This window comes from Colletotrichum higginsianum, chromosome 2 (assembly GCF_001672515.1).
Source record: "Colletotrichum higginsianum IMI 349063 chromosome 2, whole genome shotgun sequence".
Classification (NCBI taxonomy): Eukaryota; Fungi; Ascomycota; class Sordariomycetes; order Glomerellales; family Glomerellaceae; genus Colletotrichum; species Colletotrichum higginsianum.
In genome coordinates, this window is record NC_030955.1 from 5,897,525 (window position 1) to 5,924,627 (window position 27,103).

A 27,103-nucleotide genomic window follows, 5' to 3' on the forward strand; every position below is an offset into this window, starting at 1 on the left:
ATGGATCTCTCAAGCACGTCAACCGTCCCGGAGCCCCGGAGCTCGAACCTAAACCCAGACCCGTCTCTGGACAGGAACATGACCCCGTCGTCACCCAGTCACTGCCAGGACGACCAGGCCTCCTCGACTTCTGCCTTTTCCGATTACTTCAAAACCACACCGACCTTCACCGCTTCCGCTACCCCCTCGACCACAGCTACCTCCTACTCTACTACCGCCTATGTCGACGACGATGTGACGACCGCGAACCATCCATCGAGAGATAGTTGCGATAGACGGAGACCCAACGACGGAGACGCCTCCAAGTTCCCCGCGAACATGCCCACCCAACTAGTCGGCCAGACCGTCACCCCCTTCCTCCGAGAACACATCCCCGGCATCTACGCACCCATCGGCAAACCCGACATCCAAAACGAGAACAGCAACAACTACAACAACAGTAACGGCACCAACAACAGCGGCCACCTCAGCCAGACTCGGGACGCCAACAGCAAGTTCTGCTACCGTCACCGTCCCGACGCAAAGTGTCGTCGCGCCGCCGACGAGTCCAAGATGGTCTTGATCCAGAGCGTAAGCCGCCCGTCTTGCTGTGATACCCTCAGGGCCCGTCGACCCAGTGCTGACACGTCTCCCGCACAGGAACTCGACAAGCTTCCCTCCGCCGACCAGCAAGCCATCACCCACGTCTGGTCCCTCTTCTCCGCCGCCCCCGCCAAGCACCGCGATCTGATGCTCCAGGGCATCATCACACAATGCTGCTTCCCCCAATTATCCACCGTCTCTCGCGAAGTCCACGAGCAGCTCAAGATCGACTTCATGGCCGCCCTCCCGACTGAGATCTCATACAAGGTGCTGGGCTATCTCGATACCGTCTCCCTATGCAAGGCTGCCCAGGTCAGCAGGAGATGGCGTGATCTCGCCGACGACGACGTTGTATGGCACCGCATGTGCGAGCAACACATCGACCGCAAGTGTACCAAGTGTGGATTCGGTCTTCCCCTCCTCGAGCGAAAACGGCTGCGAGACTGGAACAAGCAGAAGGAGCTTGCCGAAGCTAGGAGCCTCCAGCAGGCGGCGCCCGTCGAGGCGGTCGAGCAGGTCGACGAGGTTGTGACGGCGTCTTCGCCCAACGCCAACAAGAAGAGAGAGCTCGTCGTGCTCGATGACGGAAGGAAACGAGCCTGCCTGAGCGATGTCGGCGAGCCGATGGCACCCAAGACGGGAGCCGAAAAGGAGCGGGAGCGCTTAATCAGGCCGTGGAAGAGCGTCTATCGCGACCGGTTCAAGGTCGGCTTCAACTGGAAGTACGGTCGATGCCACATCAAGACCTTCAAGGGCCACGACAACGGCGTGACCTGCCTGCAGTTCGACGACGAGATCCTTGCCACAGGGTCCTATGATGCCAAGATCAAGATCTGGAATATTGTAACAGGCGAGGAGATTCGCACTCTGAGCGGCCACACGATGGGCATCCGCACCCTTAAGTTTGTCGGCAACAAGCTCTTTAGCGGCAGCTTGGACCACACAGTAAAGGTATGGAACTGGCAGACGGGCGACTGCATCAGCACTCTCCGCTGCCACACGGAAGGTGTCATCACGGTTGATTTCGACGGGAAGTTCCTGGCTTCGGGCTCCATCGACAAGTCAATCAAGATCTTCAACTTTGACAGCAAGGAGACCTTCTGTCTCCGTGGCCACGAGGACTGGGTCAACCACGTACGGCTTGACCCCGGCTCGCAGACGCTCTTCTCGGCGTCGGACGATTGCACCGTCCGCCTCTGGGACCTACGAAACAAGACATGCATCAAGACGTTCGAGGGCCATATGGGCCAGGTGCAGCAGATTCTGTTGATGCCGGAGGACTTTGAGCCGGACGAGGAGGCTCTTGCGGGCGACGACAACGCCTCGGTCAACAGCGGCCGCAGCACCACCCCGACTGCCTCGGCCAATGTGGCGTCCATTCTCGGCTCCTCTTTCGGCGGCAGCGACTCGGTCACGGCGGAGGACGACCGGACGTCGTTCGGCTGTTCCTTTTCTTCGGACCCCACCCGGCAGCTGCCGCCCCGCTACATGCTCACCGCCGGCCTCGACAACACGGTCAAGGTGTGGAACATCCACACCGGCAAGTGTCTCCGCACCATGTTTGGCCACGTCGAGGGCATATGGGGCCTCGTGGGCGACACTTTGCGTATTGTCACGGGCGCCAACGACTCCATGGTCAAGGTATGGGAACCCAAAAGCGGCAAGTGCGAACGCACCTTTACCGGCCACTCTGGTCCCGTCACCTGTGTTGGCCTTAGTGACAGCCGCATGGCCAGCGGCAGTGAAGACGGCGAAGTGCGCCTCTACAGTTTCGAGGCAGATGGCCCCCTCCTCGAAGAGTGCGGCACTCCGGCGTAAGAAGAGGGATCGATTGGTTGGATTGATCCTCTTACGACATTTTTCTTCTAATTTTTTTGTCATTTCTCGGCGGGTGTCTGGCGTGATGATTCCCCAATGGCGATTTTCTACGAGAGATGGGCACCGTTGCACAGCGGGAATTAGCTGCAACTTATCTCTTCATGTTCAGAGTATTTAAATGTCCTCGGGGACTCGGGAAGGACTAGGGGAAATAAGACCCGATCATATGGATGGCGTTCTGGGGCGTGGTATTATCTCCCACTGGATCAAAAGGGAATCGGATAGGAATCGGGAAAAGTAGCGGCACGCTATTCGAGCATAGGATATCTTACCTAACATCATGAAGCTCTCCCGTTTTAATCTACTAGAGAAGTTACGACTCGTACCATTATTTTCACATGCTTTTTGTCTCACGTGCGCGGCGGGTGCGGTCAGCCTCACTGGCGACTTTCATCTGATACTGGCGCCGCACATCAGCACCGGGTTCAGCCTGCTTATCCTTCCCGCCCCTCCCCTCCATCAGGTGACGTTCGCCATGAGGTGACTGGAGCCACCCGAAGGGAGTCTGGCCTCTTGTGTCGCGACTACTGAACATTCTTTTCTTCAGGGTTTAGGGGACAGAGAAGGTGGAAGGATACTTGCCGTATTAAGGCTTGAAAACAGATTGAGCAATGAGCGAGTAAAGGAGTGAGACTGAGTGAGAATGAGTGACTGACTGACTGAATGGCTGAGAACAATAGGGTGAGAGATGGGAGTGTCAGGACCAGCCTCCGAACCTCGGCAAATTCTGACGAATGAGTCTGGCCAGTCGGAAGAGCGGAAGTATCCGATCTCCGCACTGGGAAGCCCAGAGTGCAGTCCCCAAGGTGAGATTCCGCCTCCACGGTCCAGAACCGAGCAGCGAAAGAGGAATAATATGAGAAGTGTGATTGAGGGAACGAACGAACGAACGACCTCTGTCTCTCTCTCTCTTCCCCGCAAAATCACAAGCTCGGCTTGGGGTCGGCATAGCTGCAAGCCTGCAAAGTGGGCTCTGCCGCAGCATGCCGCTACGCTGCCGCGCTGGAGGAACCGGGGGGAAGGCTCACTGCTACGTCACTCGTCGTTGCATGTGTGTGTGTGTGCCGTGCTCCCCGTCGTCCCCTTGAGGAAGGGATTGTCACAGGCCGAAAGGAAATGTCAATGTCAAGAGACCATGAATGACTCTGGATCCAGCAAAAAAAAAAAAAATCGATGTACACCCAGCTGCTCCTTTGGTTCAGCGCGACGCTTCACCTTGAAGCCGGGGAAGCCAACTAGACCAACTCTTAGGAGCAACAGAAACAGCAACAATGACAGCAACACCAGCGGTTAGTCAGGGGGTGAGTGGTGTTCATCTTCAAGACCGGCTGGCGGTATTCTAGCGTCCGCTTGCAGTGATCTAGTCATTGGTCTCGTTTTCATGTTCTTGTCTTTCCCATCTCTCATTCCCACACCCCTCCTGCCCGCCCCCCCCTTTCCCCATGCCCCAGGTCTCCGTTCCGCCGAATCGGGATGGTCAGTCAATCTTGTCGCAACCCGCTACAGACGTCTGAAGAATCGATGGTTTGGGCCGGCCACACTGGACAAACTTGGTCCCGTGCTTTTTTTGCGCCGTCACTCACACGCGCATCCCTCTGTCCCGACCCTTTTTCTTCCCCATTTTCCACAGCTACTGCGTGGAAGACGTCAAAAGAGTTGTCTATCCATACACGCCACCCCTCCCCTCGGCACCCCCTCTTGGTTTACCGAAACCCCTGGCGCCGGCGTCGTCTGCTGGAGGGGTGTGTGTGAATGTGCCTGCGTCTTGGCCCCCCGTTGCGTTGTGCCGCGGATGAAAGGGTCGCCTTCTGACCATATGCTTTCCGTCGTCTCGTTCCTCCTCATGCTTTCCGCGCCTGGCATTCAGTACCTACTACGCCAGACCGGAAACCTTGAGTCATCTGCCTGATCCGATGCTTCGGCCGGCCTTGATTTCTATTTTCTGGCTTGTGCCTTGACCTGGTGTAGTGTAGACTGAGCCACCCCTCCCCTCCCCTCCCTTCCCCTCCTGTACACACACGCCACTTTTATATGGGTGGTCGTTGTCCGTCCTGCCGTGGCTTTCATCATCGGCGCCGAGGATGTTTGCTTTGTAGCTCTCTGACGATTTGTTCCGAATCTTCTTCTTCTCCTTCTCCTGCCCCGACTTCTCCCCAAGCTTTCCTTTCCTTGTGATCTCATGATACCCTCCTTCTTCTACTCTCTCCTCCTGTATTCCTCGTGAGACATCGTCCATTACAACAAGTCGAGGACACTTGCTTTGCTGCTCATAAACACACCGGCGTAAGCCTTCTCTGCCCTTTTGTTACCTCGACCGAATCTATTCCAATCGTATCCCCGCGAAGACCCAAACCATGGCGTCCAAGGTGAAGCAAGACGGCAAGACGCCGACCTCGGCGGCCACCAACCTCATTGGTATGTACATACACCAAAACATAGGGACCTGACCATGGCGAACCTGTAGGGATGTCGCGGCTAACATGGTGACTCTGAACAGCCGGAGGAGGCGCCGGTATGATGGAGGCGTTGGCATGCCATCCCCTTGGTAAGACCCTGCCTGCAGATGTTTCCTCAACCTTCGCGCATGCGCATGCGCAAGCGCAAGGCCCTTTGGAGACGCAGTCAATTGACCCGGGTCCCCTTTGTTTCCCACAGACACGATCAAGGTTCGGATGCAGCTGTCGCGGCGCGCGAGGCAGCCCGGCGCACCCAAGCGCGGCTTCATCCGCACGGGCGTCGAGATCGTCAAGAAGGAGACGCCTCTGGGCCTGTACAAGGGACTCGGCGCCGTGCTGACGGGCATCGTGCCCAAGATGGCCATCCGCTTCACGAGTTTCGAGGGGTACAAGCAGGCGTTGGCGGACAAGCAGACGGGCATCGTCAGCGGACAGGCGACGTTTATGGGTGAGTCATTCAATGTTCCTGTCGGGTTGAGTCGATCAAAAGAAGGGAAAAGAAAAAGGCGAGAGTCGCTGACCCGGGCGTCGTCCCAAACACAGCCGGTCTCGCGGCGGGTGTCACGGAAGCCGTCGCCGTCGTGACGCCGATGGAGGTCATCAAGATCCGGCTCCAGGCGCAGCACCACAGCATGGCCGACCCCCTCGACATCCCCAAGTACCGCAACGCGGCGCACGCGCTCTACACGGTCGTCAAGGAGGAAGGGTTCGGGGCGCTGTACCGCGGCGTGTCGCTGACGGCGCTGCGGCAGGGCAGCAACCAGGCCGTCAACTTCACGGCCTACTCGTACTTCAAGGAGGCGCTCAAGAACTACCAGCCCGAGTTCGAGCGCACGACGCTGCCGGGCTGGCAGACGACGCTGATCGGGCTCGTCAGCGGCGCCATGGGGCCCCTGAGCAACGCGCCCATCGACACCATCAAGACGAGGCTGCAGAAGACGCCGGCCGAGTACGGCACGAGCGCGTGGAGTCGCATCGCCAAGATCTCGAGCGACATGTTCAAGTAAGTTGGCCGCGACCTGGAAAGAAAAAAAAACGAATTTTCCCCGCGGGGAGCGAGCAGAACGCTGACCGGGTCTGCGTCACAAATAGACAAGAGGGCTTCCACGCCTTCTACAAGGGCATCACGCCGCGCATCATGCGTGTCGCGCCCGGCCAGGCCGTGACGTTTACCGTCTACGAGTTCCTCAAGGAGAAGCTTGAGAGGAGCAACCTGGCGTTTACCGGGGGCAACTTTGAGGAGTAAGATGGTTTGGTTGGGCTTGCTGGTTATCCCCGCCCGCGCGCCGTCTCTTGTCTTTTGCATGATACCAGGGTCTGATTCCGCATGCTCCGTAAAGGGCGGCTGCTATCCTGACCCAAACAAAGGTCACGGGAACTGACAATGGATGCCGGCTTGAAGCGGTAGTTGTGCAAATTTGTAAATATGCTGAGAATGTGTATGATCCGTAGAGACACACACAAACACACACACACACAGAAACAGCGAGAGGATCAGAGAGAGAGAGAGAGAGAGAGTGAGAGAGAGAGAGAAAGATACTGCATCGCGAATAAAACACATGTCTATCATCAGCCTGATCTACAGGCGGAGTGTATACCAGTGCCCTGCACGCGCCTGCCTCGTTCAGATTTTAAGGAGTTTTTGTAGACTCAATTTCACCACAGCTCCCAAATACACTCTACGTCATGTTCGTGCGTGTGTTATCTACCGACCGGGTCGCTTAGGTCTGCTAAATCCTTGTCTGGTCGTCACCTTGGGGTGCAGCTCCGAGAGAACCGTCTCCTCGGTAACCTCGTGGGGCTCCTCGACCTCGAACTTCTTATCGAGGGTCAGGCCGGCCTCGGTGGATGCGACTGTGAGGACGGCGCGCTTCATGAGAGGGTACAGCATGCGGTTCTTGATGGACTTGTTGCCGGGAGTCACAGGGCAGGTGTAGATGAAGATCAGGGGGCTCGACTCGACACCATCGTGTGTGTGGGTGAAGCGGTAAAAGGTGAAGCGCGGCTCGGTGGCAGAGATGGTCTGGGTGAGTTCGGAGATGGAGGCAGGACGCTCGCCCGAGGGGACAAGCTCCACGGATTCCTTTTCGGGGTTGATGTTCTAATGGAGCGACATTGGTTAGACGACGGTCCCGCTTTGAGAAGAAGAGGCAAAGGGAAGACAAAGGGGCTACCACGTACCAGCATAACCAGCACCTCGGCGCTGTTTGACGAAAGCTCCTTCAAGGCTGCCAGAGCCTCCTCGGAAATAGGCATGGCCAAGGTCTTGCTCAGGTGGATCTCCCTGGTTCCGGTGCCGGTGCTCGCCTCCTGCTCGGCCTGCTTCACGGCGCCGAGGCTGCGCTCCTCTTCGGTCAGGGGAGCCTCAAGCTCGGTGTGGGCATCGTGCTTGGCGAAGCCTTTGGCGGAGAGCTCTTCGGGGGTGGTGACGAAGATGGACTCGCGGAAATGCTCAGAGCCGAGCTTGCGAACGAGGGTCAGGCGGGTGGAGGCGAAGAGCATCTTCTGGCGGACCTTGGCCGAGTCGGGAACGTAGGTGACGGCGATCAGGTGCGGGGCCGTGTCGTATCGGCGAAGGAGGGCATAGAGTGCTTCATTGGGCTTGAGGTGAGGTTGGAGGGAGGCGAGGTTGTCGTCGAAGGAGGCCGAGGGCGAGGCCTTGGACAGAAACTGAACGGGTTGGAGGTTCTCGGAGTCGATCGTGACCAGGAGGCCGAAGTGGTCGTCTGAAGACAGGAGGGTGTTGAACTGGGAGACGAGCTCCTGGGAGGCTGTGACATGTTAGTTTCGTGGCATGTGAGACCAACAGTCTAATGGCCAGCAACGAAATCGGGAAGAGGGAGAGGGAGGGGATGGGATGGGGGGGGGGGGGGGGAGACGTGCCTGAGATGCCAGATTGCATTCTGGCGACCTGAGGGTGGAAGACCAGCTATACGAGGTTGTAGAAGAGAGAGAGGGGGGTAATTGGAACAGGTTGGAGATGTTGGTGGTGTATATAAGGCCCCGAAGGTATCGAATACCGCCTCCGTCGGGCGAATGCGGTGAGAGCGGCAGCCTGGATGTTGAAGCTCGAGATGCGGCCACGGCGACGTCAGCTTGGGAGCGGGACAACCAACCCCCCCACTGTAAGGTACCTAAGGCGGGGCCGGAACAGTTGCGTTGACAGTAGCTGCCGCATTGGGCGGGGTTCCGCCAGCTACGCATTACATAAGCAATTTCAACTTCCCCTTCCACTGTGGTGACCTCTCCCTCGACCTACCTACTTACATACGCCAATCCAATTTCGCGAGTGCAGCTTGATCGCTAGACCGCGACATCCGTTTACAAGCCGCCACAATAAAACAAATCTTCTTTGATCACAATCAGCTAGCTAGCTGCTTTACCTCGAGTAAACTCCATCCCACTCACGCCTACGCAATGGCGATGACACAGAGCGAACCCGTCCTCGCTGTCCAGACCATAGCTGTTCTTGCACAGCTGTCCTTATCCTGACGCGAGCGCCAATTGTTCAGGCAGGAAATTTGTTTCACCCAGGCACGTCTGTGTCGACAAACCTACAGAGAAACTTCCATCCATCCTTGCCGACGGGGTACACCAGAAGCCTGTCGGCTGCCAAATGTGACCTAGGTTATCTTGACTCGCTCGCTGCTGGTGATGAGAGTCAGATGTTCTGTGCCGAATCTTCTTCAAGTGTGAGAATAAACAAAAAAAGCACATTCGGCCAGTCTCGCGGAGTAAAAGGTGCGGGCGCAGGTGACTGACTCTCTGCGTTAAATGGCAGGCCACTTTGTGAACTAATGATGAACCAGTTGCCCTCAGTCTTAGACGTGGCCCGAAACCGATCGCGAGTGGCCAAAGTCTTCACGACAAGTATCGGGGGCAAGGTCAGATGTCCAGCAGGGGCGATGTCGACCTGCTTATTTGGACGAGACGTCTGACAACGATCCAATGGGCACTGCCATGTTGTTGTCGGTGTTGTTCTTGTTGTCGCCCTGTCGTTCGAATTGAGCTAGAAGCTGCTCGTTTCATCCGAGGAACGACTTCCTTGCCGAGTCGCAACCCGCCCGCCCCCTTGGGATTGCATCATCGTCTTCGTGTACGCGTATCTGGCGTCACTACGAAACTTGCTGCAATCTGCTGTGCATAAGCAGCCCTCGGTACTTTTCCAAGCTCTTGCCGATGATGTTGATAAACGGCCACTGCGTGTTGCTCTTAAAGAAGTGCGCCCAGATCTTCAGCACCGCCAGACTCAGCGAGGCCGCATCCCGGTCCGCCGATACTTCGGGCTCGTCGTCCTCAAAGTCGACGACGTCGTACGCCTCTTCCACAATGCACCGAACCCAATGCAGAATTCTGTCCTCGCTATCTGTTTCTCTCGTCAGCAAAAATAGCCCAAGTTTTGGTGCACAAGCAGCCGAATCCCCCACAACGGTCGACTTACCACTTAGTGGCGTGGAGGCTGTGGATGCGGTCAGCGACGAGAGCCATTTGCTTAGCAACACGGCGCACTCGAGGCCCGAGAGTGAGTGTCGGACGCTCCAGAAGAAGGCCTGACTGCGGGCGACGCGGTCGACACCCAGACGGACGGGGATGCTGAGCATGTGAGCCGTGTAGAGAAGCGCGGTGATGACGCCGCTGCTGCGTTCCACCGCAGGAGACCGGCTGATGGCTTTGGCGATGCGTATGGGGTCTCGCGTCTCGAGCAACCGGTACGGACCAAGGTGGAGGTAGATGCGGACGTATGCCAGGCCGAGCAAAGAGCTTGACGTGAACGGGATTGGCCCGTTCTCGTTGTTTGGATCGAGGCTCGATTCAGGGGCCTGTTGCCATCCCGCAGTCCACGACCGTAATCCGCGTCTGAATCGACAAAAGGTCAGTCAGTATTCCATTGTACACTCTAGCTGATGGTGGATGGTCCAACCCACTCGAGCTTGTCAACCTCCTCACTCGGCAACGACGCCGAATGATCCATCACCGGCAGCGAGAGGTCCCGGACAATGTAGATTCTCTGCAGCAGGCCGTGCAGGAGAATGTAGTTTCCCAGGGGCGTCGGGATCGGATCGACGGGCGCCGTGCCGTCCGTGTTCCTCAGGAGCAGCGACAGGGCATCCTGAAAGAAGAGCTGCTGTTTCCCGCTCTCGCGGCGGGCGCTTTGCCACTGACACGCGGTCTGGGACTTCCACTCGCCTGTCGAACACGGCAGCCGCAGGCCGACCTCGTTGCTTCGCAGGACGGGATACACGTTGTATGCGATGCTGTGGGTGTGCATGAAGGAGAAGGCAATGAGCTTCGCCCGCCGTACGGACTCTTGCCGTATCCAGACGTGCCACGCAGCTTGCGGCGTGGTCTGCTCCACGGCGACACCGGGTCCGTCCTCTTCGTGGAGACCAAGTTCGCGGAGGACTTGCGCCAGCAGCGCTTGAAGGGCGAACGCCTCTTGCACCAGGGACATCTTGGGCTCCCACGTGGCGTAGCCCATGAGGGCAATGAGGGCACGCACTGTCTCTATGGGCTCCCAGGAACCCCAGTCTCGTTCTCGGGCGTCTCTTGATCCGCGGTGTTGGGGCGACAAGCTGTGCAGATTCAGGGAGGAGCCGGTCCTTGGTCCGAACTTGTCGGACTCATGCACGAGTCTTTCCAACAAGATGGCCTTGCCGGCGTGGAATAGCCTCTCGGACATGCGATGTTCAAAACAATACTGAGCACCCACAGCGGCGAGGCCGAGTATGAGCTCGACCGAGTGCTCGGAAATCCGCCACGTCGGCGTGTGGATGAAAGGCATATGCGAGTGGAAGCCTTCGAAGAAGGACGTCATGTAGCGGGTGAGTGCATGGCGGGAAGGAAACTTGAAGTCCGGGTCGAGGACATCTCGGAACGTCTCGATGGAGGCGTTGAGTCGGAACCGCTGCTCGTCCGAAACGCGGTACGGCTGCGACTCGGTATCGACAGAACGCGGATCTTGTTTTGCGCATCAGCTGAGTCGACGGCCTAGTACCCTTACATTCTTAATAACTTACTTGTATCTGGTAGGGCCTCTGTGATACGATTCCCTGTCGGGGCTGACGGTAGCCACGAGCTGAACGGAGTCCCCGGACGGGTCCTACTATTCCGAGCACCAGGCGTAGCCGTGCCTTCTCTCGACTCTTTGATAACCGAGTCCGCGACCTCATTGTCCCGGTCGGGGCCATGGAAGTAGGGACTCCATTCGGCCGGCAGACCGACACCGTCGAGGAAGTTGGCAAACTCTCTGAAATGAGCGTCGAACCCCACAGCATCTTGGTTGCCTGACACTTTCCGCGTAAGCTTTCGAGGCTAGAAAAATCTCAAGGCGGAGCGAGCCGTGCGACCAACCGTTTTCATAGAACTGGTCTGCGAGGAGAGTCTGCTGATAAGAAGAGGCATCCACGAGAGCGCCGTTCCTGGGGACCGCCATGGGATACAGATCTGCCTGCGCTGCAGGCGGTGGCGGTTGTGCCCAATGGTTCACGCTCATTCCCGACAGAGATGCGGCGGCGGCGAGGTCAGCCTCAACCGGGCCGTGTATCTCTCCGGAGTCCGGCTCCGAGGGGCCCTCCGGCGATTCGGATCCATCCTCATGGGACGCAATCCGCTGATGGCGAGTCAACAGGTCTCGACGGGCAAAGGCAGCTCCACACCGACAGATAAACGGCTTTTCTTTGGTGTCTGGCAGATCGAGCAAGTCAAGTCAGCATGACGGCACGTGGCATGATGCCGGGGGCTTATCTGATCATGAGACGGTATGGCATGCGGCGGCCAAGGATACGTCTGAGCCGAGTTCCCGTTCACCCCAACAATTGGAGACAAGACAGACATTGCAGACAAACAGACAGACAGAGACAGAGAGAGAGACGAGGACATGCATGTTGGGATGACTGACGCGTTCGCACATGGCGCTCCAAGTGTTCGGTGCGCTTGAAGGTTCGCCCGCAGTGAGGGCATGAACGAGCATCGGGGCCGTTACCGGTTCGCCTCCTCCGCTTGACTGGAGTCGAATGCGGTCGCAGGATGGGCTGCTGCTGATCCTGCGGTTGCAGCTGCGGCTGTGGATGCGTGCTCGTGCCGTTGCCGTTGTGGGACAGCATGCTTCCACCTGGCAGGAAGATGGGATGGTGTCAGTGTTGGAGGTGATGAGTTGCCGGGGGAAGTTGGAGAGAGAGACGAAGGTTGGGGGGGCTACCCTTTGGCTTATGTTGGAGAAAACTTGCCCGTCTTGTGGGCCGGTCTCGCTCAGAGATAAACTCCAACTGCCGTCCATCACACACTATCTCTCGGAGACTGACTCGTAACCCCTCCCCCCTCTTTGCCCCTCCCCAGGATACGTTGCAACCCTACGATCTTATCTCGTAGGAATTAGGCTTTGGAGTTTATCAATGATGCAGTGCCCCCCTGGCCCCCCTTGTGACAGTTGCATTTCCTTGCTTTTCTGCGAAATCCTCCGCTGCATCCCCGCAGTATCCACCAGTTTGTAGTGTTCCAGGGCGGGTCAGACGGGATCAAGCACGGTTGACTTGGAGAACCTAAGAGATGATCTCAAGTAGATGTCATCCGAGGCTGCCCTGTCGCTTTTTCAACCCGAACCCAGACGCAGTTTGCCAGACTCTCGAGTGATTGTTGCGTTGAGACCTAAGCACAAGGGTCCCTAGTTCGAGCCCAGCATGTACAAGTTTCCAGGGGTTGCCTTCATCACCGGTGCTGGAGGAACCGGTGAGTATCTCTCTCGAGGCCCAGTCCGGCTTTCCAGCGGCCAGTAGCTGACACGCTCACGCAGGCATTGGCGCTGCCGTTGCCAGAGGCTTCGCGCGATCAGGATGCTCGAGAATCGCCATCACCGACCTGAACAGAAAGTCGCTGGCAGAGACGCGGGACGCGATCCTCCAGATCGAGCCCCAAACGCAGGTGTTGAGCCAAGAAGGTGACATCTCGGACGAAAGCTTTGTCAACTCCTTCGTGCGGGACATCGCCAACAGCTTCGGGCGCATCGACTACTCCGTCAGCTGCGCCGGGATCCTGGGCGAATCGCTGCGATCCCACGAGACGTCGACGGCCGCCTTCGACCTCATCACCCGAGTCAACTACAAGGGCAGCTGGCTGGCGTCTCGTGCCGTTCTGAGCCACATGCTGAAGCAGAAACCACATGAGGAGCATCCGGGCCAGCGAGGCTCCATCGTCAACATCGCCAGCCAACTCGGCGTCGTGGCGCGGCCAGCAGCAGGTAAGCGTCCATGCCCTCCATCCCTTGCAATATTAATGCGCCGTCCTGACACCGAAATCGCTCAAAAGCCCCGTACTGCGCGTCAAAGGCAGCCATAATCAACATGACCCGATCAGACGCCATCGATTACTCTCAGGATGGAATCAGGGTCAACTGCGTTTGCCCGGGAGTAATTGCCACGCCGATGACGACGGCGTCCGAGGAACTGGTCCAGAGGCTGAGGCCTGCGATTGATATTGCCCCCATGAAGCGGATGGGGACGCCCGAAGAAGTGGCCAACGCTGTGCTGTTTCTGTGTTCAAGCCAAGCTTCGTTTGTTCAAGGGCACGCACTGGTGGTCGACGGAGGCTACACTATCAACTAGGCCACAACTGAACAAAGTAACTATTAAAAAGAACATAAACCTAGTCCGTTTCTCTGATGCTCTTGTTGTAGCCGAAGTAAACTCGGCGAAGTTAGGTAACCATGTAGTACTCTTGATAAAGTGCTACACAGCTTATTTATACTAATCTTGGCTTTGGAGAAACGATTCGACATTTGGGAAGAGCCTAGAGTATTGAGTCACGGAGGTGTACCGGAGGGCTGCGGATTCATGAATTAAATTCTTAAGTATATTGTCTACAGACTCTATGCTCTATGCCGCATGATCTTTTCTGAGAAGAACCTGGCATCATCTGTGCTACGCACCTTAAAGCTCAAATTCTCAGACCGAAAGCTTCACTCGCTTGAGGTTTGGTGATGTTGTGCCGTTTACCTCAGGCATTGTTCTTCCATGCACTTTTGTTTGCGTTCCTGTCGCCAACGAGTCCGGGGCGGGTTGAATCACGCCCCCGTTGCTCTTGATTTTCTTCCAGTCGAAGTTGGTTTCCCAGGCGTGCCCGATGTTGAGCACCTTCTTTTCTTGCCACAGCCCGCCAACAATCTGCATGCCCACCGGCAGCAGGACTTGTGCGTCATCCAGAGCAGGGAGAAATCCGACAGGTATCGACATGGCGGGATGCCCTGTGACGTTGAAGACGGCAGTGTTTGTTGTCAAGCCAATCGTAGGCTCGAATGAGCCCAGGACGGACTCGCGGGACCCGTGCCGAGGCGCGATAAACGGTGTCGTTGGCGTGATGATGGCGTCGTAGGTCTCAAATGCCCTTTGATAGGCATCGCTGATCTGCCGCGCAATGTTCACCGTCTTGCTGTACAGCCCGGGGAACTTGTCGGAAAGATAAAGGCCGTTGATGACAGTGTTCTTGGTCGAAGGGAAGAGCTTCTGGAAACTCGCGTCGGCCCAGGGGAGTCGTGCTTTTTCGAACTCGGTCAAGCCCAGGCCTCTTCGCCCGGAGGCCCTTCCCAGGATACCCGAGGAGCCGGCAATACGCTGCTGAATGGTCCATATTGAAGGTCCCTCCAAGTGGAGAGGAACAGAAACCTCCTCGACCGTCGCCCCCAGTGACTCCAGTTTCCGAGCAGCGGCAAGGACATGGTCCCTGACTCTGGGGTCGACAATGTCCTGGTCGAAGCCCTCCTTCAAGAGGCCGATCTTCACCCCGTCCAAACGACCGGAAGATGACTGAAGAGTGGCAGAAAAGTCGTAGGAACCGTGGGAAGCAGCCCCCAAAGACTTGTCGTCGATGCCGTCGTAGCCCGAGATGGCATCCAGACACTGTGCGACTTCGGTGACTGATCGACACAAGGGGCCGGCATGATCGTCGATGGCGTCACCGCTCGTGATACCCGTGAATGGTACTAGCCCATGGGTCGGCTTCAGCCCGACGCAGCCACAAAATGAGGCGGGGACTCTGATGCTGCCGCCTTGATCGGTGCCGAGAGCAATATCAACCTTCCCCGAGCCCACCAGAGCTGCACCGCCAGATGTGCTGCCTCCAGTGGAATAGCCATGCTTGTACGGGTTCTCGATGGTTCCCTGGGCGCTGGTGAAAGACGCGGTCGAATTGCAGAAATGCTCGCAGGTTGCTGTGCCGAGGATGTTGGCCCCGGCATCCAACACGCGTGTCACCACCGTTGCGTCCGTTGACGGTGTCCATGGGAGGAAGGCATCGCTGCCGAAGAATTGAGGGACGCCTGCAACGGCGATACAGTCTTTCAGACACACGGTTCTCCCCTTCAGAGAAACAGACGAAGAGCCCGGGGTGTGGTCGCCTCTAATCAGAAATCGATAAGCCCACGCATGTCCGAACTCTTGCTCCTCTTCCGTGGGAAGATGAACGTTCTCGCGGGGATACCGCTTGGTGTCCGGGACCGGCTGGTAGTCTGGCAAGTTATCGATGCGGGTTGCGCAATCGTGGACCGCGGCGAGGAGCCTCTGGTAGTCGGCCGACTCCTCAGGCTTGATGGTCAGACCGAGCGGCTCGAGGAGTTTTTCGACGTCTCCCTTCTGCACAGGATTATCCCTAAGCCCATGTGTGTCAGTTACGAGGACCCCGATAAGAAGTTAGGGGTTGCATACGTGGAGATGTCCTTGAAGAAGACGGACATGTTGGCGAAAAAGTGACGACTTGCCGATGGCTGTCTGTCTGCTGATTGTCTGCCGCGTCACCAGATGATTTTAGGATGGCTTGGTCCAACGAAGTGTCAGCCAGCAGGTTCTTGATAAAGGCTTAAAAGATGCATCCATGTCCAAGCCGCGAAAAAGGCTCGGGGTGGTTTTCCAATAGCCATTGGACCGCTTGGTGGCAAGGCGGGTTCCTGATGACAAACAAATTGAAGTCGACATTAACAGACACGATGATGGTTGATTAATTGCCGTCCCCGCCGACCTTAACGACCCCATTGATAGTCAGTCGGGTCGCGTGTCTTGGGGTTGGAGAAGGGCCGTGGAGTAAGTTGACAGGCACGTAAGTGTGCGTCAAACTTGGGGGAATTCTGGTTGACTCCAACTCCACACAAGCGGACATGTATCGCTTGGTGTGAGAAGTACAATGCGACCCCAGATGTTGTTCAGTGTGGTTTGGTTGCAGGGCACAGGGATAATTGCTGGGGGAGAAGACGCAAGGACATCAAGATTGCCAAATTCGGCTTTAATGTGTTGAAAGTGAGTATGGTGATTCTCGATTCCCCTCTTCTGTTCCTACTGCAATGAATCACTTGCGTCAAGTGAACTGAATCGTGATTGTCTGTTTGTTCACGTCAGATGACCAGAGTCCGTGTGTCGTCAACCAACTGTTCTGAAAATACCGAGGTCACGTATCCCTTTCTCATTCAGCTATTTTCACTACGAGTCTACCTTTGAAGGCGCTGTCTTGGTATTTCGCGAGAATGCCCGGGATCTCATCAAAGGGCACCAAGGTGATGTGAGACCGAATGCCAGCCTCCTCTACAGTCTTCATCATTCTCTCAGTGGACTCTCTACTCGCAACATAGCTCCCCCGAATTGTGAGCTCCCGAAACACTATGACACTGGAATCGAATCTCCAACTCTCAGCTGGCAGGCCCAAAACACCCATAACGCCTCCAATGCGAAGCAGTGTTAGGGCCCAGTTGTTGGCTGGCAGAGAATCCGTACAAACTACCACGGCTGCGAGCCCCTCTCCTCCCGTGAAATCCATGATCTGTGCTGTGGCATCTTCAGCGCCAGAGTCAACAACCAGTGAAGGTTTCAGATCCTGGTTCGGCATCTCGGTAGCCAACTGCCTCCCTGCCGGCCGACTGTCAACTGCCACGGTGCGAAACCCCATTGCGCTGGCGAACTGTAAACCGAGGAAACCGAGGCCTCCTATACCAACGATGGCCACTGTGTCTCCAGGGCTAAGCGAAGCCGTGGCTCCCTCCAGAGAGCCCCAAACAGTGGCGCCGGCACACATCAACGGAGCAGCTTGGTCGAAGGGCAGAGATGATGGCAAGCGGACCGTGGTTTCGGGGTCGACTGCGAGGTACTCAGAGAATGCCCCATCATGTTGGAAGCCGGCGGTTTCTCGCTTTTCGCAGAAACGGGGATCAAGCCGGTTGCGTGTGCGCTTTGCCAACCCGCAGCCACTGCATTGGCCACACGAGTTCTTGAAGTTCAGAGCCCCAACTCGGTCACCTATCTTCCAGTCACTGCTGCAGCCCTTGCCGATTTGAACGACAACGCCGGAAGGCTCGTGGGACGCAATCATGCCCAAAGGCGAACCGAATTGTCCCTGTAGAACCTGCAGGTCTGAATGACAGAACCCGGCTGCGTAGACTTTGATGAGGAGTTCGTTGTCGCGAATGGTGGGAACGTCTCTCTTAACTAGCTCATAAGGTTTGTTGTACTGCTTTGAAGTCAGTATTCGATGATTCCAGTAGCGGATGAGTGGGATGCCAACCTCGGAGATCTGCGCTGCTCGCATTCTGCTGGGGATACTTGTGAATGTCATCATGTTGGGCGTAGGTTGCCAAGGGTCTTTCTGCAGTGCGCGGGAGAGTGCAGTGCGCGCGATTGAGTTAAAGTGGCTTTATTGGGTACTGAGGTCAGAACTCGAAGCAATCATGTATTGTTTCTCAACCTAGTTTATCAGATGTACCGTCTGAAGGGTGAAGTTGTGTGGATGAGAAGAATATCATCGTCAGTTGGAGATCACCCTTATCTCGAAAGACCACTGTAAGCGGGGTAAAGTAGAATCCCTGTCTGCATCGGAGCAGGTTTCTTGAGGATTCAACTCTCCAACTTCGCCGTGCTCCTCTAATTGGCGACTCCAACTTATCATTAGCCTATCAATTTACCAAACTCCAATCAATGCCGTCAGAGCACCTGGTTCGGCCTTATTGGATCCTATCAAAGGATCCAAGCTACCCCGCGATAAGACATGAGCTGCGAATTGACACTCGTTCGTGAGGTGTTCGATAGGTGAATCCGTCGACCCCTCAGTGACCATGGAGTCGGCTTCTTAAAACCAGACCGCCACCTTGAATTAAGTTTCTCAGCTCCCCGCGCCTCTCCAACCCCGCACCAATCGTGAACTCGCGCAAAACATCACTTCACCTGACCAAGGAAGAGACCGAGTAAAAACGAATTTCGAGTTTCCCGTCGAAATGGGCAAGAAGCGTGTTCTCGTTAGCTACGGCGTCGACGTCGATGCCGTCGCTGGTTGGTTGGGGTCCTATGGAGGAGAGGATTCCTCGAACGACATCAGCAGAGGTGAGGCCTTAGACCCGTCACAGACAGAGCGCTCAAACTGGTGTCCTGCCTGTCAGTGTCTTTCGGAGGTTACTAACTTCTTTCAGGTTACTTTGCAGGAACTATCGGTGTACAGCGAGTACTCAAATTGCTTGCCAAGTACAACATCAAGGCGACATGGTTTATTCCAGGACACAGCCTCGAGACATTCCCGGAGGACATGGCCGCGGTCCGAGACGCCGGACACGAGATCGGCCTTCACGGCTACTCACACGAGAACCCGACCGACATGACCATTGAGCAGCAGAGAGATATTCTCGACAAGACATACCGCATGCTCACAGACTTCGTGGGCAAGCCTCCTAGAGGCAGCGTCGCTCCGTGGTGGGAAACAAGCAGAGAGGGAGCCCAGCTTCTGCTAGAGTACGGCATCGAGTACGACCACAGCATGAGCCATCATGACTGCCAGCCGTATTACCTTCGGATCGGCGACGAATGGACGAAAATCGACTACACAAAGAAGGCGAGCGAGTGGATGAAGCCTCTTGTCAGGGGACAGGAGACCGGGCTCGTCGAGATTTGCTCGAACTGGCACCTTGACGACTTGCCGCCGCTCATGTTCATCAAGGATGCGCCCAACAGCCACGGCTTCGTCAACGCGAGAGACGTGGAAGACACCTGGAGAGACCACTTTGACTACTTTTACCGGGAGTACGACGAGTTCATCTTCCCGCTGACCATCCACCCGGATGTGTCGGGTCGTCCGCACGCCCTGTTGATGCATGAGAGGCTCATTGAACACATGATGAAGCACGAGGGCGTCGAGTTCGTTACGATGGAGCAGATCTGCGACGATTTCAAGGCAAAGAACGCGCCAGCCGAAGGGGCCATCATGCCCGCGGAACCTGGCGCCATCCTTAAAAATGCAACGCAGTAGCAAATAATCAGCTTGACAATTATCTTTTCTACATTCCAATTCAAGAAGTTTCCGTGCATTCCGTTGTGATCTACACAGTATGGCATCACCGGAGCGGATCCGGTCGACCGGCCGTTCCGGCTCCGGAATATGTCCGCTGCTCAGTTCGCCCGGGGCCGTTATGGTCAACAGTTTTGCAATAAATACAGCCCACATCAGCTGACTGTTGTACATATTCGCACAGCGCATTGTTGCATGAGCATTTGGCATCCGGAAGTACATTTAATCCCTGGCGTAAAACCTTTGGGCAGATAATACATGGTTCCATCATACAATACATCCCAGAAGCTGCCCATACCCCGCGCTTATCGTCTAGATCGGCCTTGCCATCCCAGTGCCTGTGGATCATTGGGGTATTATGGCTCACGCGTCAGTCTTTGGCCAAGGGGGTTCTTCGCAGCTCCAACACGGCATATCATTCCAAAAGGCTTAAATAACTACTCCAACGTCTGCACTACATACTCCAACCTTATCGCGCTAGCCTCGCCACAGCCCACGCCCGTCTCCACACACTTGCGCCGAGCCCCTGAACGCGCTTTTGACTTTGGGTGTCGACAAGGGTCGGTGACCCACGATCTTGGAGCGGCATCTGAAGCTCGTCGCGGGGTTGCCTCGACGTCCGTGTCGATGCCTATCTCTGGTCGGGATCTCTTTGCCGCCGCAAGATAAGCCACGCGGGCTCACTCTGTTCACCTCATCCATCGTACGCCGTGCAGGCAAGATGCTCCAAGTCGAGCAAACGGAACGCATTCTATAAATGATATTAAGGCGGTGCCTTTCAAACATCTGATCACACCCTCTCCAGCAGCCAAAAACAACGATCCAGTCGTCTTTATCGGCATTCATCGACCACGCCGAATACTCTTGACATGTCTCAACCCAGTTCGGAAAAGACGGATGCCATCACGCCGGCCCCGGCTCGTAGCAGCGGGAGCATCGACGCCGGGAAACTCGAAAACGCCGAAGATGCGTTTGAGGTCTTTAAGCGTGGCGAAGGAGAGGTTGACTTCCGAACTGTCGGCTGGATACAAGCTTCAGTCATCTTTCTAAAGGGTAAGGCCGCAGCCCCTCTGTTCCTATTCATCACAAACCCAAGTCTAACAACCCGTCCCAAGTCATTTTCGCCACCGGAGTTCTGACGATTCCTTCGGCCATGTTCGTCCTCGGCGCGTTGCCCGGTGCCATCAACGTCCTGGGCTGGCAGTTCCTAAACACATACTGCGCCATCATCCAAGGAAACTTCCGCAACGCCCATGCCGGGTGCCATTCCATTGCCGACATGGCCAACGTGGTCGGTGGGGTGTGGCTGAAGGAGGTTGTCGGAGTCCTGTTCCTCGTCACCTACGCCATCGTTGGCGCATCCGGAATCTTTGGCACGTCGGCTGCCTTTAATGCCCTTTCTAACCACGCTATTTGCACCAACTACTACATGATGGTCGCGACGGCTGCTGTCTTCATATTGGCGAGTGTTCGCAAGTTTGAAAAGATTGCGTGGTTGACTTGGGCGGGTTTCTTATCCGTGTACATTGCCGTCTTCATTGTCGTGTACGTCTCCCTCTGACTCCCTGAGTCCCTCATCACCCACTCAGACCAAGGACCCTTTTTTGCTAACTAAAGATGCAGGGTTGCCGTCACACAAGTAGATAGGCCTGCCGCTGCCCCGCAGACCGGCGACTTTGATCTCGGATACCACGTCATTGGCAATCCAAACTTTGTCACTGGCATCACATCTGTTGCCACCATCTTCTGTTCAGGCGCAGGCACGTCGGCGTTCCTCCCCGTCATCTCCGAGATGAGGAAGCCGAGAGACTACAACAAGGCCGTCTACCTCTGCATGGGAATCGTCACAGCGTCCTACCTGACCTTCTCGCTCGTCGTCTACCGTTGGTGCGGTCAATGGGTAGCGTCCCCTTCTTTGGGCAGCGCCGGCGAGGTTGTCAAAAAGGTGGCCTATGGTATCGGTCTGATTGGCCTGATGGTTAGTGCCTGTCTCTACATCCACGTGGCCGCCAAATACCTCTTCGTCCGACTTCTCCGCAACTCGGTTCACCTGCAGAAGAACTCGGTTGTTCACTGGTCCGTCTGGCTTGCATGCACTTTGGGAATGTCCATTGTCTCGTTTCTGCTGGCATCCGGAATCCCCATCTTCAACTATCTCCTCGCCCTTGCAGGAAGCTTGACGTTTGCGCCTCTCGCGCTTGGACTCCCGGGCTACCTTTGGATCTTTGATCACCAACACTACCGTCAAGGAACCTGGTGGAAGGTCATGGTATACTGGCTGAACTGGCTCATGGTCCTCCTGGCAGTGTTTTTGACCATTGGCGGCACCTACGGTGTGGTACAGAACATCATCGACGCCTATGCTAATGGGTTGATTGGAGGTGCTTTTTCTTGTGCAGACAACAGCGGCTCATCATGATCTTTCAACAGGGAGTTGTATGAGTACCTAGCTTGGTAATGAGGGAAGAATGTCAGAGTGGTTGGTTAAATGTTCATATTTAGAGTAATAGAAGCACCCACTTTACAAAATGGAAGCTATCACTTAAGTATTCCGACGGCAACAAGCAAACATCAAAGTTTTACAATAAGGAGAAATACTACAAACTTGCATTTTATCTGCTACTTAACTTTCACGTAATTCTTTGATGATGGTGAGGGTGACGATGGGCTGAGACGGAAATGTTGATGATAACATTGATTATGAAGAAGATGATGAGAATGATGTTGGAGTTTTGAGATGTGATCATGAAGAGTCAGTCTCGGGACGGACAAGGCCCCCCTTCCCCTTTGTCAAAGAGGCCGAATTACACGGCAAGCCCGTCTCAGAGAACGGAAGGACGTGATGAGGTGGGAGAGATAGGATATTCAGGCAATAAATAGGGTTGTCCTTACATTATGAGATCATCTAATGTCTTTGAGTAGATGAGATGTCCTAAACCAACCTTCTCATCCTCATTCATCCATTTCCTTGTACTCATCGATTTATCCTCGTCGTCCTCATTGGACCTTATCCTTAGCCAAAACACGCCTTACCCTTCTGGTCTGTTGTTCATCACTGAACAGCTCACGAGACCATGCCCACCTCTCCCAACACCAAAAGAAGCGCGTGGTCAGCACCTGCCTTCGCAGACATCGTCTGAGATGGTGCTCTACATGATGAGACATTGGAATAATGCGACGCCATGTGAGCGGGACTTCCACGCGGCTCACGTTGCAAAGCAACAGACCAATGCCAAGACCGCCAACGACAAAACAACGTCGACAACAACAATAATAAAGGTGGAAGTTATTCAGCTCTGAGCTACTGCATAATGTACTCTAGTCTCACTACTGTATGTTACTTGCTGTAAGCGGACCTAGGCAACTTTTCGGAAGATGAACTCCATTTGCTGTACAACACAATGCAAGACCCTTGGTACCGACAGGCGTAGCAACAGTATTCTCGACACGGGCAGCGTCAGCAGCGGCAGCAGCAACGCCAGGGCCAGAGACAGAACCAGAGCTAGAGCCAGAACCAGAACATGAACAATACTCGGAGAGACCAGCGGCGGGGATTTTCATCGGCGGAGATGCGCCAGCTCGTCGATGAGCAGAAGAAGCATTTGCTGGCAGCGGTCGAGTGCGAGGTGTGCATCAAGGAACTGTGATGGTATCGACTCGTAATGACTGAGAGGCAGGAGAAGCTGGAGGATATGTAAGGGGGACGGTGGCGACCGGGCTTGAGAGCACTTACTCGTATCTGTCGATGTTTCCATCAGTACGTAAGCAACACCAACTGTTAGCATCACAGTGTACGGATTTAGATGCATATTGTTCCCAGTATTGGAGAGAGTATTATTAGCTAAGGTGTCCTTCAAACTTAACGACAGCATTCACTCACTCCCTACCTCCCTCTATTAGGTACATACAAGCGTGCACTAATGCTGCAGCTTTACTAAGGTAAGGGAGGTGCTCTACAGCCAGCTTCGATTGTTTGTTGTCTTTTTTCCTTTTGTTTGTTCCACTCGGCCACGATGGATGTGTGCCCACATGAACCTACAAATGTCCGAATGCATGCACTTCACTTCTCATCAGGCCCCTCGTCGAGTTGGCCACGCATCTTATGCATCGCCATTGCCGTCGCCGTCACCATCCGTTCGCGTAAAGCGTGTCCTCGACTCTTCGCCATGTGTCCTTCTTCTACGGATCGCGGCCAGATTAGCTACCAATCATCTCGTCAATCTCTCATGGACACATCGCCCGGCACCTTGACACGACGCATCTGCAATGATTCCGACGAAGACAGATACGGCAGCGACAATGACGACAAGGATGAAGACGAAGATGACGACAGCAACGATATCAACGGCCACGCCATCCAACTCAACATTCCACTGGTTCTTCCTCCGCCTATTGACCGCCAGCTGCTGTCCCTCTGCTTCCACTCGTCTTGGCGCACCCGTTCCCAGCTACGCTTTCACTTCCGCAACGTTAGCGAGGTCCCACTTGACGACGACAAAGGCTCCGACACAAACCAGGATCCTGAGTCCGAGTCCGATCCCGAACACTGCGATACTCGCCTGACCATCGTCACTTATGACCCCATCGTCGCCCCATCGCCGTCTATCACCATTAGTAACACCACATCCCGCCGTCTACTCCTCGCCTCCTCTGCCGCCGCTCTTCTTGTCTTTGCTATCGCCTTTGTCTTCGCCATCCTCTCTGGCTTCGACCCCCTTCACTACCCCTTACCTCCACTGCGACCCATCACATTCCGTGGCCTCGCTGCTGTCGTCCAACCCTACGTGAAACTCATTCACCTTCTCGACCTGCCTAACACAACGCTCCCCGCCGTCGAGAATGAGTTTTTTGAACTCTACCTTTCTACTCAAGCCGACGTCAACCCCTCTTTGTGCCTAAAAGTCGTGAACCTGCTCGACGATGCAAACGAACACCTGGCGCGCCTACTTGTCGGCCTCAACGCGCCATACATGGGGAACACCGTCTACACGTTACGGGACGACCTTATCCTTATGAGTTGGAGCATCGACCAGCAGAGACAGCGGTAGCAATGGCAGCAGCAGCAGCAGCAACCTCTCGATGCTGACAGGGACTTGGCCGGCGTGTGGAACAGGACGGCCGAGCGTATCTTTGACGCCGTCATCTCGCAGGTGCCGCGTTGGCGGGAGAGTCACAACGTCATTGCAGTCCCTTTGCAAGCCGCGTTGGAGTCGCTCCGCGAGGCGCGACGTCTCGAGGGCGATGTAACGACAGCATACAAAAAATCAATTGCTAATGCAGACCCAAACAAACCGTGAGTGATGAGCAACACAGCCCTTTCCCCCCCGGTCGCTACTTGTTATACCATTATGTCTGTTTCTAACTCTTAATGTCTTTGTTATATCACTAGACCGGCTGAAGACGTACTCTATGCCCCCGGTCGGCTCTTTAACCCCCTCCTCGCCCGCCGTGATACCCTCATCCACACACTGGCATCTGCCTCAGCCCTGCTCGACGAGTCGGCAGCACGTATGTATGCCTTCAACTCAACGATGCACGAGATGCGTTTAGCAAGCGTGAAGGGAACAAAGAGAAACGTATTTGAGCCTTTCGACCCGCTTCTCACAAGACTGTCAGATGCGGCCGAGGCACTAGAACACGCACTTGAGGCCGTCAAGGTGAGGAGAAGGCGGAGCAAATGGCCAGAAAAGGAGGAACACGATGAGGAGATGAGACCGAGGCGTCGTAGGTTGAAGATGCGGGTACCTTACTATGAGAAGCAGAGGTCGAAACGGGCTTGGTGGCCACTGTGGTATAATAACAAGTTGGCATACAACGTATCGTGTAATACTGTTTGCTGTTACCGTCACCGCTTATCCCGAGGAGCGTGTTTCGCTGAGCAGCAAAGCAGTTCCTGTTCAACAGATTCCCTACGCATTGAATGCCTATTCCCGAGATATGCTGCTAGCTGCCGAGATCTCCGAGATTCTCTTTGCCGTTGTCGTCATGGCCGTCGTCGTCACCGCTTGTTCAGAGTGTCTCTCCAGGCACCGGAGCAATTGCGCGTTCATCCTCTGCATGAGTCTGACGGATCCCCCACGCGTTCAATTGCCCGTTCCCGAGATATTATTGCTTGTTGCTTTGCCGTCATCGCCACCGCTTGTTCCCAAGTGGTTCTCTCCCGACAGAAGAGCAGATCCTGTTGGAAAGAGTCCCCAGGCGTTCGCTGCTCGTTCTCGAATCGCTGCCGTGCGTTTCCTCCCATGCTTGGGAACTGGAGGGGGAAGACATTCAGCAAGTGACGGCGTACAGGTGGTGAAATCGTCTCGTTGCCGAACGCGCTGGCATGACTGTCCATGCCCACAAGCGCGACATGGCTGATCATCCGTCGATTCAACCACCACACCACCTCCGTCAGTCCAACTTGAAGAGAATGATAATGTTCAGGATGGAGACAACGATTTAGGGTGACGAAAATGATTCGGATTGGAGAGTGAATCAGTCCTGTTGCAGAGAGTTGGTAAAAGCTTTACTGGGGCATGATCGAGCAGAGACTGAGGTTGAGCAGTCTTGCGCGCATTCTTTTAAAAAGCACCCATCCCCCTATACCACCAACAATTAATCTAGGGATTCTTTAATTGTCTAGAGGCCTATGCCTGCATTCCCTCAAGCCTGCTTACGCAGAGCTCTAAGGTTTGCACATAATGATGACGAGCAGACGTAGAATGTCTGGCCGGGATGCGACAGCCTTTGCTCCCTGTCTTTGCCTGATCCGGCCATGTTCCTTCTTCGTCCTTACGTAGACCCGGATTTACTGCTCTTGCGGCACATGGCGGTTGTGTCCTTGAGGGAAAGGTTGAGGCCGCTTATGCTTCCTCAGGTCTCTCCCAAGACCAACTGTCCCTGTCTCTGCAGAGACTACTCTAGCCGCCTAGGATGGATGTGCTCTAGGGGAAGGTCGAGGATGCTTATGCTTCCTTGATCCTATCCAAGGCCACCTGCCATCCTCCTCCGTCTTCACGGAGACTACCAAGTCCCCTTGCGGGTTATTGAGATCGTCGTAGGGAAAGGTCAAGGACGCTCATGCTTCCTGCCCTGCCTAGGCGATTTCATAGGCCTTGTATCGTCATAAGTAATATAGTTGCACCCGGCCGGCGACTGAGGCCTTCTGCAGAGTTTCCCAACGGAGCGAGCAGTGATGCAAATGGGAGGCAGGAGATACAACGGCATAGAGGCCAAGTAGTCAGTCATATCAGTCAGTCACTCAGTCATAGAGACAGCAAGCAGCCCCAATGATGACCATCGTAGACAGTTTTCTGGGACGCAGCCAGACTACAGTACAGGATTGTACAGTATTTTGCCGCCATCACCAACCCCTGCTTTCGCTCCCCCAGTCCCTGCGTCTGGTTTTCAAGCCATCCCGGAAAACGGCAAGGGCGCAAGACTGACTCATCGGGACCCTCAAATCTTCCAGATCGCCTCCGTTACCCTCGCTGCCGAACCCTTGGGCCAAAATTCCTTCATCTCCTGCAGCCGTCTTACACTAGGCCGCCCGGGAGCGTCATGCACATCCTGGAATTCCCTCAGGCGCTGGCCGCCCCCCCTGATGGCCATCGAGATGGTCTCCAGCAAACGCTCAAGCTCCTCTGCCATACTGATCCCGTCGTCGAAGTGCCACGCATCCTGGACGCCTTGGTCGTCGACCCAGCAGTCGTTGTTGTCGCTCTCGCCGCAGGTGCCGTGAACGCACGCGCTAGAAACGGTTGGATCGCGAGCGCACTGCTACGCGTTGCGTGGTAAGCCGTAATGTGGCAGTAGGTCAATGAAATAGGGCGCCGTGTTTCTTTGACTCTGCCAGCGGGCGCGCTGCAGATGGCCCAGCCCAACGCTGAGACCATCTAGGCGCCGCG

At 55.5% G+C, this 27,103-nt stretch overlaps 12 protein-coding genes across 12 annotated transcripts; 6 read left to right on the forward strand and 6 right to left on the reverse strand.

Moving 5' to 3' along the window:
• On the forward strand, positions 1 to 2,400 carry CH63R_03502 (WD domain-containing protein; the record flags this gene model as incomplete). The annotated part of the gene is made up of 2 exons (XM_018298477.1): positions 1 to 570; positions 640 to 2,400. 2 exons carry the CDS (start codon positions 1 to 3, stop codon positions 2,398 to 2,400), a joined length of 2,331 nt encoding a protein of 776 aa, XP_018163293.1.
• Positions 2,401 to 4,814: 2,414 nt separating this feature from the next.
• On the forward strand, positions 4,815 to 6,162 carry CH63R_03503 (Succinate:fumarate antiporter; the record flags this gene model as incomplete). The annotated part of the gene is made up of 5 exons (XM_018298478.1): positions 4,815 to 4,875; positions 4,958 to 5,005; positions 5,116 to 5,364; positions 5,460 to 5,919; positions 6,009 to 6,162. The coding sequence occupies 5 exons, from the start codon at positions 4,815 to 4,817 to the stop codon at positions 6,160 to 6,162; spliced, it is 972 nt and encodes a 323-aa protein (XP_018163294.1).
• A 459-nt stretch (positions 6,163 to 6,621) lies between these two features.
• CH63R_03504 (Cofilin/tropomyosin-type actin-binding protein) lies at positions 6,622 to 7,818 on the reverse strand (the record flags this gene model as incomplete). Its single annotated transcript, XM_018298479.1, has 3 exons — positions 6,622 to 7,017; positions 7,098 to 7,687; positions 7,800 to 7,818. The coding sequence occupies 3 exons, from the start codon at positions 7,816 to 7,818 to the stop codon at positions 6,622 to 6,624; spliced, it is 1,005 nt and encodes a 334-aa protein (XP_018163295.1).
• A 1,213-nt stretch (positions 7,819 to 9,031) lies between these two features.
• Positions 9,032 to 12,019, reverse strand: CH63R_03505 (C2H2 type zinc finger domain protein; the record flags this gene model as incomplete). The annotated part of the gene is made up of 6 exons (XM_018298480.1): positions 9,032 to 9,282; positions 9,358 to 9,773; positions 9,842 to 10,874; positions 10,934 to 11,206; positions 11,268 to 11,600; positions 11,815 to 12,019. The coding sequence occupies 6 exons, from the start codon at positions 12,017 to 12,019 to the stop codon at positions 9,032 to 9,034; spliced, it is 2,511 nt and encodes an 836-aa protein (XP_018163296.1).
• Positions 12,020 to 12,592: 573 nt separating this feature from the next.
• On the forward strand, positions 12,593 to 13,513 carry CH63R_03506 (Short-chain dehydrogenase; the record flags this gene model as incomplete). Its single annotated transcript, XM_018298481.1, has 3 exons — positions 12,593 to 12,641; positions 12,706 to 13,149; positions 13,218 to 13,513. The coding sequence occupies 3 exons, from the start codon at positions 12,593 to 12,595 to the stop codon at positions 13,511 to 13,513; spliced, it is 789 nt and encodes a 262-aa protein (XP_018163297.1).
• A 339-nt stretch (positions 13,514 to 13,852) lies between these two features.
• Positions 13,853 to 15,636, reverse strand: CH63R_03507 (Amidase; the record flags this gene model as incomplete). Its single annotated transcript, XM_018298482.1, has 2 exons — positions 13,853 to 15,551; positions 15,608 to 15,636. The coding sequence occupies 2 exons, from the start codon at positions 15,634 to 15,636 to the stop codon at positions 13,853 to 13,855; spliced, it is 1,728 nt and encodes a 575-aa protein (XP_018163298.1).
• A 719-nt stretch (positions 15,637 to 16,355) lies between these two features.
• On the reverse strand, positions 16,356 to 17,501 carry CH63R_03508 (Alcohol dehydrogenase GroES-like domain-containing protein; the record flags this gene model as incomplete). The annotated part of the gene is made up of 1 exon (XM_018298483.1): positions 16,356 to 17,501. One exon carries the CDS (start codon positions 17,499 to 17,501, stop codon positions 16,356 to 16,358), a length of 1,146 nt encoding a protein of 381 aa, XP_018163299.1.
• Positions 17,502 to 18,153: 652 nt separating this feature from the next.
• On the forward strand, positions 18,154 to 19,175 carry CH63R_03509 (Polysaccharide deacetylase; the record flags this gene model as incomplete). The annotated part of the gene is made up of 2 exons (XM_018298484.1): positions 18,154 to 18,259; positions 18,346 to 19,175. The coding sequence occupies 2 exons, from the start codon at positions 18,154 to 18,156 to the stop codon at positions 19,173 to 19,175; spliced, it is 936 nt and encodes a 311-aa protein (XP_018163300.1).
• A 908-nt stretch (positions 19,176 to 20,083) lies between these two features.
• Positions 20,084 to 21,633, forward strand: CH63R_03510 (Transmembrane amino acid transporter; the record flags this gene model as incomplete). Its single annotated transcript, XM_018298485.1, has 3 exons — positions 20,084 to 20,267; positions 20,330 to 20,759; positions 20,838 to 21,633. 3 exons carry the CDS (start codon positions 20,084 to 20,086, stop codon positions 21,631 to 21,633), a joined length of 1,410 nt encoding a protein of 469 aa, XP_018163301.1.
• Positions 21,634 to 22,541: 908 nt separating this feature from the next.
• On the reverse strand, positions 22,542 to 23,023 carry CH63R_03511 (uncharacterized protein; the record flags this gene model as incomplete). Its single annotated transcript, XM_018298486.1, has 2 exons — positions 22,542 to 22,819; positions 22,948 to 23,023. 2 exons carry the CDS (start codon positions 23,021 to 23,023, stop codon positions 22,542 to 22,544), a joined length of 354 nt encoding a protein of 117 aa, XP_018163302.1.
• Positions 23,024 to 23,440: 417 nt separating this feature from the next.
• On the forward strand, positions 23,441 to 24,262 carry CH63R_03512 (uncharacterized protein; the record flags this gene model as incomplete). The annotated part of the gene is made up of 1 exon (XM_018298487.1): positions 23,441 to 24,262. One exon carries the CDS (start codon positions 23,441 to 23,443, stop codon positions 24,260 to 24,262), a length of 822 nt encoding a protein of 273 aa, XP_018163303.1.
• A 2,392-nt stretch (positions 24,263 to 26,654) lies between these two features.
• Positions 26,655 to 27,091, reverse strand: CH63R_03513 (uncharacterized protein; the record flags this gene model as incomplete). Its single annotated transcript, XM_018298488.1, is given in 2 exon segments — positions 26,655 to 26,946; positions 26,955 to 27,091. Coding segments are annotated over 2 exon segments (429 nt in total).
• Between the last annotated feature and the right edge of the window lie 12 nt (positions 27,092 to 27,103).